Below are 11,145 nucleotides of genomic sequence, written 5' to 3' on the forward strand. Positions count from 1 at the left end.
TTGACAAATTCAGAGGAGCACCTTCAGTTCTTCTAGTTGTGTGTCGATCTCTATTGTTGGATTCCCTAAATAGTCCTTCGTTTCTTGAACCCAAGACTTCACAGAGTTAATACGAGTCTCCACTGCTTCCCGTTCTTGGAGCTCCTGCTTTACCAGCTTGCCATGATTCTTCACTTTCTCCTGCATGCTTCAAAAATACCAGAGGGAGAAAGCAGAAATGAAGCAGAAAGAACACTCCTGGGCGTGACACAGCTTTATGAGAGACATAGAAATGGGGAAATCTAGTATGTTTTAGGCTGGTAAAATTACTTCCAGTTCTCTTGGATATTGTTCAGTGACAGCAAGGTTCAAGCATAACAGAAGAATTTGCGTCATGGGAGGTGAATAATTTATCCCTGGAAATGTGAGAGTCCTTTGCTCCCTGCCCCTCAATGGCTATGTATTTCCCTATGCAGGAAACCTAGATCTCCACATTCTTTCCCTAATCTTTCCAATCTGCTCAAATAGTGCCTGCTGTGCCATCACCATTTGAAAGGAATGTGTCATTGGAATGTGTATGGCTGTGAGAAGCCAGCCTTTAAAGAAAGAATCAAGTTTTGGACATGTCACCAAGATTAAAGTCAGTGTTATGACTGATCTGAATAAGTGGATTAAAAGGCTTTTCTATACATGGTATCAGATTGCCCTAACATCATTACTAACTAAGAGTGGTGAATATAGATATGTATAAGGTAATGTTACTTATTAGAGGAATTAACTTGTTTAAAGACATGCTCCCCACTATGGCCCAAGTAGTGAATCAAGCCAGTTCTAGATAATCAAGATGAACTTTCTCATAGATTTACTGTCAATGAAGAAACTTAACTGCCTGGATTTCTGTATCATTCTTATTTCTATTATCCTACATCACCAATGGGTGATATAGCTTTTAAATATTGCTTAGTGGCTGGAGGACTTTGTCTAACCTGGGGACTTACTATATAGTCAGGCTGGCTTCAGACTCATAATCCTCCTGCCTCAGCCTACTGGGATGAGAAGTATGTGTCACTGTGCCTGGAGCTTCTTATCTGTTGAGTCCGCTCCTCACACCCCCACCCAAGACATTTCTAAGCTTTTTCTATGTCATTCCACCACAATGTCATGCAAACCCACTTTGTCTCCAGCTGCAGAAGAGACACTTTCTTTGCCAACCCCCCTAGACTGGTTGCCTCTGCTTAGAGTCTATTAGAGTCAGTGGTGGTTCATCTTTATTGACCAGGGCTTAGAGTTATATGGGAAACACACTTATGAGTGAGTTTGTAAGGGTGCTTTCAGAGATGTTAAACTGAACGTGGATGCCCTCTCCTAAATGTGGGTGGTACCATCCCACGGGGGTCCCAGAGTGAATTAAAAGGAAAAGAAGGATCTCTGTCACCTCCCCTCCAATCATTTCAGGTCTAGCTTGGAGCTTCTCAGCTGAACCTTGATATTGGAAACTTGCAGCATAGCTGGCAAACAGGCCTGATAGGAACCATTGCATTCAAGGTGAAGGAATTGAATCTGGCTGATCTGGAAATTTTCAGTGAAACAAGTGAGTGTGTCAAGATGATTGATGAATTAAAAAGAAAGAAAGAAGGAAAGAAAAGACAAAAGGGAGAACAAAAGAAAGCAAACTGATTGCCTCCATTAAGTGCTGTTTCCTGACCTGAATGCAATGAGCCTAATAGCCTTGTGATCTACCATACTTCTCCGCTAAGATGGACTGTATCCTCCTCAGACCGTGAAGCAAAACAAACATTTCCTTTCCTTAAGATGCCTTGGTCAGAATAACAAGAAGAGTGATCAACTCTTGCAATCTTTGCAATACTTAAGCTTCCCCTGGCTACCTATCAATACTTTAAAGTGCAGGAAGGTAAACAATCAATTTGTTTAACTTGTCACTGTCTCTGCCCTCTCTCCTCTCTTTCTTTCTCTTTCTCTCTCTCTCTCTCTCTCTTCCCTCTCTTCCCTCTCTTCCCTCTCCTCCCCCTCTCTCTCCTCTCTCTCCCCCTCCCTCTCTCCCCATCTCCCTCTCTCCCTCTCTCCCTCTCTCCCCCTCTCCCCCCACCTCTCCCTCTCCCTATCCCTCTCCCTCTCTCTCTCTCTCTCTCTCTCTCTCTGTGTGTGTATGGAGGGGGATATGAGTATATATGCATGTGTAGATGCACATATGTGTGCATGTATATAGAGCCCAGAGGTCAAACTTGGGTGCAATTCCTCAGGAGAGGTTTTTTTTTTTTTTTTTTCCAAGACAGGGTTTCTCTGTGTAGCCCTGCCTGTCCTAGAACTCACTCTGTAGACCAGGTTGGCCACCTGCCTCTGCCTCCCAAGTGCTGAGATTAAAGGCATTCGCCACCACTGCCTGGCTTTCTCAGGAGTTTTTTTTTTTTTTTTTTTTTTTTTTTATCTGTTTGTTTTGGTTTTGTTTTGTTTTGCAGACAGAGTATCTATGGAGCAGGCTAAGCTGCCTGGCCAGCAATCCCCACTGCTGGCATTACAGTATGTGCTATCATGTTCAGCTTCTTAGCTTTCTTTTTAAATGTAAGTGCTGAAGATCCAACTTGGATGACCGTGCTTGTGCATCATGTACCTTATCACCTACGGGGCTCCTCTCTCCTGGGGCTTCTCATTGCACAATATTTCTGTCATCAAATATATACTTGTCTTATGAAGAATGGAAGAATTACTAAAACCCAGCAGTAGAAGAGATAGGACTAGATCTGCATGCTTTGCAACGGTGTGATAGAGCAACCCCCCCCCCCCCACACCTGAGAACCATATGTCCCCGAGTTAAGGCCCATTGTCATAGTGAACAAAACAGGTGTGTAATTACTTGAGACACTGGTCTTGCAGCGCAGTGATTGCCCGAAGGATGGGCACCTCTTCCTCCGTTCCAGGGAAGGCTCTATCTTGAAGCATGCTTAGCGCTCGCTGCTGTAGCACACCCAGGGTCAGCTGCTGACTCTCCAGATCCATCAAATATGTGTCGTGACTTTCAAGGAGGGTCATGAGCTCTGCTTTGGAGGCTTTCTCTGTTGAACTTCCAGGTAATCTACCTTGGAGTTGATTGATCACTTCAGTGGTTTCTTTGACCTTAGAACAAACATACATCGTATGAAGCTCAAAATTATATTGAAAAGAATGTGGCAAGGCTGCCAAGTGCCACACTTAAAGGCATCATTAACCATGATGACACAAACCACAAACTTCCAAAATTAAAACCAAGATGCTGTTGTTAACATACAAGACCACCTTCCCTACCCTGTGTTTAAATTATTGATCCCCAAATCTTATCAAGGCAAAGTTGGCTTGTGTGCGTGTGCGTGTGTGTGTGTGTGTGTGTGTGTGTGTGTGCATGTGTGTGTGTGTGTGTGTGTGTGTGTGTGTGACAAGGAAGACATGGCTAAAACACCTAATGGGTGGAAGAAATTTTACAGAGATTTGAGGGATGAGCTAAATTCTTATTTTTACAACAAAGAAAAAAAAGATTTTGTACTTTTTCCAAAATAGGTTAAAAACAAACAGGACTCGCCTTGGCTTGCCTTCCTTTTGAAATTTCATTGCTTAATTTTCATCTTAAAAATGTATTTATATATTCATTTTGGAATATTTATTATTATTTGTGCATGTGGGCATGTGTGTGTGCACACACTTGAGAGGCATGCACCGAAGCGAGAACTCAGCTGGACATGTAACACACATGTAGATAACATGGGACAACTTTCAGGAGTCTATTCTCTCACTTCACTGTGGGTTCTTAGGATCAAACTGGGTCGTCAGCCCCCTATCGCGAGCCCCTTTACTTGGCTCAAGCGTTTAGTTGGCCCTTAGTTATTTTAAATTTAGCATACAAAAGAACCGATTCCCCTATAAGATTTTCATACATACTTGGTTTTGGAACCCATTCTTCCCTACCTTTCCAATCTCCCTGGCTTTCTTCATCCTGACCCTTGTATGCATTCTTCTGTCCCCTGTAGTGGGTTTTTCCACTCCCTGTCACATGCACATTACTCTCCCTGTGCCATTTGATCCTAACTTGGAACTAAACTGTACCAGGCACACAACACTCTGCTTCATAGTTTAGTTTTCATGAAACTGAAAGAAGAATGAGAGTTTCACAAGAACAGCAGGTGGCTGTCTGCATGAGAAATGCCTCACTCCTCTGCCCCTCACTCTAGAGTGTTTTAATACTTGATCTCCAGATGATGGCCTTTTTTGAGGGGGTTTAAGAGGTGTGGGCTTACAGGAGGAAGTAAGTCACTGTGGCGAGGCTTTGAGAGCCAAAGTCTTCCCCTACTCCCAGCTTATGCTGGCTGCTTTGTGCATGAGGTTCAAGATGTGAGCTGTTAGCTTGTTGCTCCAACTGCCATGCCTGCTGTCCGTTGCCTGCTGCCTGCTGCAATGCCTCCCTGCTATTGGGGGAATGTAACCCTCCAGAACTGTAAGCCAAAATATACTCCTTCTTCTATAAGTTGCCTTGATCCTGGTGTTTTATCACAGTCACAGAAACCTAACATATGCAAAGGCAAAACACCAGTTTTTCAAACATGCGCTAATCTCCAGGGAATCTCCAGGTAATGAAACAAAACACGACTTAAGCCAATCTGTAGTGAAAGTTACCTTAGCGCTCAAGCGCTTCCACTCATCTACTGCATCTTCCAGAATCTTCTCCTGGTCCTGGGCCACAGCACGGAGACGTGTCCAGCGCTGCCAGACAGTGGTCATCGACCTGCTTAGGGTCGCTTTGCTTGTATCGTTTCCGGTTTGCTCTAGTTGTGATGCTTTTTCCTCCAGAGCCACAATTTTCTCATGGAAAGAGTCAACTACAGACACTAAAGCCTAGTGTAGGGTTGGGGGTGAGTAGAGGGGGTTAGAGAAACATTGATTTGTTTTTCTTTTAAATTCTGTGGACTTGGCTAAAGCCCTATTGCACAAAAGAAATATTTCTGTATAAGTTTACGTTTCTCAGGCAGTTGTGATGGTACATGTCTATAAGCCTAGAGCTGGGGAGGTGGAGAGAAAGATTCAGGAGGTCAAGGTATACTCAGCTACATGGAGAGTTTAAGGCCAGCCTGGGTTACCTGAAAGCCTGCCCTTAAAAAACTAAAAGTAGGGCTGGAGAGATGGCTCAGCTGTTAAGAGCACTGACTGCTCTTCCAGAGGTCCTGAGTTCAATTCCCAGCAACCACATGGTGGCTCACAACCATCTGTATTGGAATCTGATGTCCTCTTCTGGTGTGTCTGAAAAGAGTGATGGTATACTCATATACATAAAATAAACAAATAAATCTTTTTAAAAGTCCCAAAAGTAAATTAGTAATTATGAATACATTTTGTTTCCTTTAATAACTCTACTTTAAAGTTACACTTATCAGAGTGGGGTTTAGATTTATTTTGAAAGGTGAAATTTATTTATTTATGATAGACAAGTTATTTTCTACTTGAGATGAATATTTTTATTTCTGAAAATCAACAAAAATTTACTTTGCTATTTTGGAATGTTATAGTCTTTCTTATGTTGCTATGCTAGATGAGGGGTGTTCAGGAATTAATTTCTGGATTTTATTTTAGCCCAATTAATCAAGAGATAATATTAGTTGCTCTTTAAAAGGTTTGTTTGTTTGTTTGTTTACTCATTCATTCATTCATCCATTCATTCATTCTGGGGGGCTGGCAGGACATGGGCAGGAGTTAAGGATGAGTTTTTATGAGTCAGTTCTCTCTACCTTGTTTTGCAGAGGATGTTTCTCTGGTTTTCTGCTGATGCACTGATTCCTAGAGCTTCCAGGAGTGTCTCCCATTGCTGTCTCCCTCTTGCTTTGGGGGTGGTAGGCTTACTAACCTGTGCCTCAATATCTTGCTTCTTATGTGGATTTAGGGGGTGTGACTCAGGCAGTCAGGGGCCAGGCTTGTGTAGCAAACACTTTTACCCACTGAGCCATCTCCCCAGCCCTTTCCTGCCATGTTAAAGCAACCCTACCTTACCAGAAGCAGACACTTTGGATTTATCACTGGGGCCTTAGCTATGCATTTCATGTGAGCATCTTCAGTTGTGAAATGTGCTTATTAGGCCTTTATCACACCAAAGGAAGCAAGATGGAAATGAAGACTTAAAGATGTGATTCTGAAAACATCATATCACAAATACTGTTGCAATTAACACAGAAAGACACTAAAATAACGACAACAAACCTGACCTTGTGTTTTGACAGCTTTTCTTCGGCTTCGTGAATGGAAGATGTCTTTAACACTGCAAACTCCGACAGCTTCTTTTCTGCATCATTCATCAACTCGATAACCCCCTCCCTGGCTTTCTGATACTCTTGCCACTGAACCATACATCTTGAAAGAGTCCAACAGAAATACATAAATAAGCAATGCAAACCCAGTTATTTCTACACAGAGCTCTGCTGCCCACATGCCTGATGATAAGAGAGAAAATGAATTTACATGCCAATGTATGTCACTATATATTATATTAGCATGCTGCTGTTATGCAAGAACCTACTCCAAATACCTCTGCAGGAGGTCCCGCTGGGTGTGGGACTCCTGGATGATCCCCTGACTCCTCTTTTCCAGGGAAGCCATCTTCTGTGCCAGTTCTTCCTTTCCTGTGGCCTTAATGAGTGGGTCTAGCCTGGCCACAAGACCTCGGAGCTCCTCCATGTTGCTGTGGAACTGACCCTCTGTTTTGAAAAATTCCATATGACTTCTGAGGTTTTCCTCTGCGCTCTCAACATCCAGGCCATTGCCTGCCAGCTGTAACATTTCTTGGGCATCGTCAAGCCAATCATTAGCTGCTTGGAACACTTGGTAATACCTTTGACACCGACTGTATATTTCGGTCAAGGTTGCCTGAAAGACAATCATTGTGGTACAATCAGCTTCCATTCACAGGAGGTTTGTAAGATGTCTTTCCAACTCTATTCTAGTTCTCAGCTCTATAAATGCCATGAGAAGTTAACAGGTAAGTTGGGAGACATTATTTTCATGGTGAGTGCTTTTGAATCCTTTATTCCTCCTTTTTAAAATCTTACCATAGCTCTAATGCTGCAGTTAAGATGCACAATAACAAATAAGTAAGGAGAGAAATGAACTATAAATTTATGTTAGCGTCTTGAATGGTCTTGAAACTATGGTTTTTTTCTTCTAAAGGCAAAATACAAAGCTTAGTAGTGTATTTCTGGATGGATGTTTGAGAAGTAGTTATGCCTCAGTGGGCTAAAAGAATGATAACATTTAACTTCCAAACTAGCCTCTGCCAGCTTCTGGAAATAAACAGATTTATTTGAGCTGAGTCTTGAGCAGAAGACTAAAATAGAAGGAGTAGAAATCTGAAGGACTTGCTGCTATAAATCCAGAAGAGAGGGAAATACTCTAAGCTGTCATCAACGAATAGACAAGCAGAGCCACATTGGCAGTAAAGATGGAGTCCATAGTTGGGGTAGGCAGTGAGCAAGAGGAGAATGGGCAGGAGAGCAAAGGGAGGACACATGGCTTAGAAATGCTTCCAGAGTAGGGACTGGAGAGATGGCTCAGTGGTTAAGAGCAAGGGATGCTCTTCCAGAGGTCCCAAGTTCGATTCCCAGCAGCCACATGGTGGCTCACAGCCATCTGTAATGGATGCCCTCTTCTGGTGTGTCTGAAGACAGCTACAGTGTAGTCATAGAATAAATAAATCTTTAAAAAAGAAAAAGGAAAGAAAGAAATGCTTCCAGAGATATCGGGACCTACATCCATCTGGATGGAGATGACCAGAGGGAGCCTAACTAACTAACTAGCTAACTAAAAAAAAAAAAACATGTGTTCAAGAATCATCACTACCTCAAAAAAAAAAAAAAAAAATCCCTGTGATAGGTCAGTGGTTCTCAACCTGTGGGACTCAACTGCTTTGGATGAGGGTCACATATCAGATATACTGCATATCAAATATTCACATTGTGATTCATAACAGAAGCAAAAATATAGTTAAGAAGTAGCAACACACTCAGAGGAACCTTAGAAATGTGTAAATTTGTCAAGTTGAAAAGCGGTACCAATGGAGCATAGAGCTAAACAAAGAATTCTCACCTGAGGAATACTGAATAGCTGAGAAGCACCTGAAAAAATGTTCAACATCCTTAATCATCAGGGAAATGCAAATCAAAACAACCGTGAGATTCCACCTCACACCAGTCAGAATGGCTAAGATCAAAAATTCAGGTGACAGCAGATGCTGGTGAGGATGTGGAGAAAGAGGAACACTCCTCCATTGTTGGTGGGATTGCAAGCTGGTACAACCACTCTGGAAATCAGTATGGCGGTTCCTCAGAAAATTGGACATAGTACTACTGGAGGATCCTGCAATACCTCTCCTGGGCATATACCCAGAAGATGTTCCAACTGGTAATAAGGACACATGCTCCACTATGTTCATAGCAGCCTTATTTATAATAGCTAGAGGCTGGAAAGAACACAGATGCCCCTCAACAGAGGAGTGGATACAGAAAATGTGGTATATTTACAAAGTAGAGTACTACTCAGCTATTAAAACAATGAATTTATGAAATTCTTAGGCAAGTGGATAGATAGAACTAGAAAATATCATCTGAGTGAGGTAACCCAATCACAAAAGAACACACATGGTATGCACTCACTAATAAGTGGATATTAGCCCAAAAGCTCGGAATACTGAAGACACAATTCACAAACCACATGAAACTCAAACCAAAGTGTGGATATTTCGATCCTTCTTCGAAGGGGGAACAAAATACCCATGAAAGGAGTTACAAAGTATAGAGCAGAGACTGAAGGAATGACCATCCAGAGACTGCCCCATCTGGGGATCCATCCCATATACAATCACCAAACCCAGAGATGAGGAGTAGAGCCCGTGAAGCCTGGGCTTGAAAGTCTGACATTCTGAAAGAAAGCCCAGGTTTGGATGAGAAGTGTCCCCCAAAGGCATTTGGATCATTCTGTGCCCAGTTGTTGGTGATGTTTGGGAAGGCTAGAGGTGTGGTTTTGCTTGAGATAGGCTTTGTGAGTTTGCTCCTTCTGCTTTCTGCTTGTGGTTGATGAAAGTGCTCAGCTTCCTGCTTAGGCTGCCCTGGCTGCCTGCTGTCAAACTTTCTTGCATTGATGAACTCTTACCCCTCTGGAATTTTAAACCTAAATAAACTCCTTCTACAAGTTAAAGAAGAAGAAAGAAGAAGGGAGAAAGAAGAAAGAAGAGAGAAGAGAGAAGAGAGAAGAAAGAAGAAAGAAGAAAGAAGAAAGAAGAAGGAGGAGGAGGAGAAGGAGAAGCAGAAGGAGAAGTAGCAGTAGTAGTAGCAACAAGATAATTTCATGGTTGGGAGGGGTCTCCACAACATGGGGAACTGTATTAAAGGGTCAGCGCATTAGGAAGCTTGACAACCACTGTGACAGATGATTTTTAATAGAAAAGACCTGTCTTTGGCCTGCGCGCAGGGCCTGTCTCTGTATCTAGAGCTGTAGGTATATCATTTTAAAAGTTTGATGGTTTTGATTTAGCATGAAGAACTTTGCTAAGCACACTTTGAAAATCAAGCATTTTATTGTATGCCTTACTTAAACACTAAAGGTTTTGCTATTTAAGTGTTAGAATTAATCTGTGTAGGAAGTACAGGTAACTGATAGGTAGATTCTGGATGCCTGGTGCCCAACGGGTACAGAGGGGGCATCAGTTCACCTAGAACAGGAATTATAGGTGATTATGAGCCAGCTCAAGATTGCCAAGTTCAGGTCCTCCATAAGAACAGCAAACATTCTAAACCAGGAACCATCTCTCCAGGCCAGGATGATTAGCATCTGTTGTGACAAGGTTTCATATAGTCAAGAATGGCTTCAAACTCTTTATGTAGACATTTAATTGATAATCCACCTGCCTCTGCTTCTCAAGATCTAGGTTCTCTGCCATGTATCATCATGCTCCATTGAAGGGATGTTGAGAATTAAAACTCAGGACCATGTGCATGATGGAAAAGCAACCGAACTGCATCCCTAGCTTTGAGACCAGGGGATTAAAGGAATTAGCTCTATGGTAGTAGCCACTGTAACTTCCATCTTATGTAGAATGAGGCGAGTGAGCAAAGCATCCGTAGGTGGGCAATCTGGGGAGGTCTCCGCATGTTTCCATTGCTGTTTGTAGTTCCTGGGTCTCAGGAGCAGCGGAGAGAAGCCCCTTGCTTCTGCTGTGTTACATTTGACACCATGGAAAGGGAGCACCCCTACCTGAAGGAGGGGGGAAGAAACAGGGCAACGGATAGGACAGCCTACAAGAGAACATGCCTTGACACAATGAATGATCGGTGCCATTCACCTGGCTTCACTGCCTTTGGAGCCTCTCCATCCAATGTTATTTTTGAAGTGTCAGATGTCATGTAGTATAGAAAGAGCACTAAGTATCCACTGGCCATATATTCTATAAGTGTATTCACAATGCCTCTTTATGGGAATTATGCCCAGACCTCTGCTAATTTAAGACGCTCAAGGAATGTGTGTACAGCACTGCAGTGTGTGTGTGACCTACACATCCTGCCATGCTTGATATCATCTTTGTATCCCCTGTAACACCTAATACAATGCTGTCAAACTTTACTGTTAAAAGAGAAGTGTGAAGAGGTTAAAGGTCTGCACAGGTTTCAGATCTTTAAAAACAACAAACAAACAAACAAAAAACCCAGTCACATTAGTTTGGAAATTTCTCCGAAAACTTCCAACAGATCTATTGTATAAGCCAGGCATACTACTCCTGGGTATTTTCCCCAAGGATTCTCTATGTCAGTATTCCACAGAGACACTTGGACATCTACTTTTACTACAACACCTTTCATAGTAATTTAGTTGTGGAATTGGCTCAAGTGTCCACAAACAGGAATAAACAGAGAAAATGTGACATGCATATCCAACAGAATTTTATCTGGCTATAAAGAACAGGATGATGTCATTTGTAGAAGAATGGATGTAACTGTGTGTATGGATCCCTGACCTTATGTAGGTGTGAACACACATATACATGCATGTACATGACATGGAAATGAATACTGACTAGGGAAAGACAGGAGACAAATGGAGGGTATTGTATGAAAATATCTTTGGGGCTGGAGAGATGGCTCGGCAGTTAAG

The 11,145-nt window shown here is 42.4% G+C and overlaps 1 protein-coding gene across 21 annotated transcripts in view; it reads right to left on the reverse strand.

Annotated features, from left to right (window-relative positions):
• Positions 1 to 11,145, reverse strand: part of Syne1 (spectrin repeat containing, nuclear envelope 1) — a 530,501-nt gene that overhangs the window by 195,456 nt on the left and 323,900 nt on the right. For all 21 annotated transcript variants that reach the window (NM_001347732.1, NM_001347711.1, XM_017314047.2 and 18 more), the window contains 5 exons: positions 6,536 to 6,873; positions 6,216 to 6,360; positions 4,639 to 4,857; positions 2,852 to 3,111; positions 22 to 187 (listed from right to left, as the gene is read on the reverse strand). In NM_001347732.1, the coding sequence (NP_001334661.1) occupies positions 22 to 187; positions 2,852 to 3,111; positions 4,639 to 4,857; positions 6,216 to 6,360; positions 6,536 to 6,873 (1,128 nt within the window). The remainder of the gene's footprint in view (positions 1 to 21; positions 188 to 2,851; positions 3,112 to 4,638; positions 4,858 to 6,215; positions 6,361 to 6,535; positions 6,874 to 11,145) is intronic.

The sequence above is a fragment of the Mus musculus genome, chromosome 10 (assembly GCF_000001635.26).
Source record: "Mus musculus strain C57BL/6J chromosome 10, GRCm38.p6 C57BL/6J".
Lineage (NCBI taxonomy): Eukaryota > Metazoa > Chordata > Mammalia > Rodentia > Muridae > Mus > Mus musculus.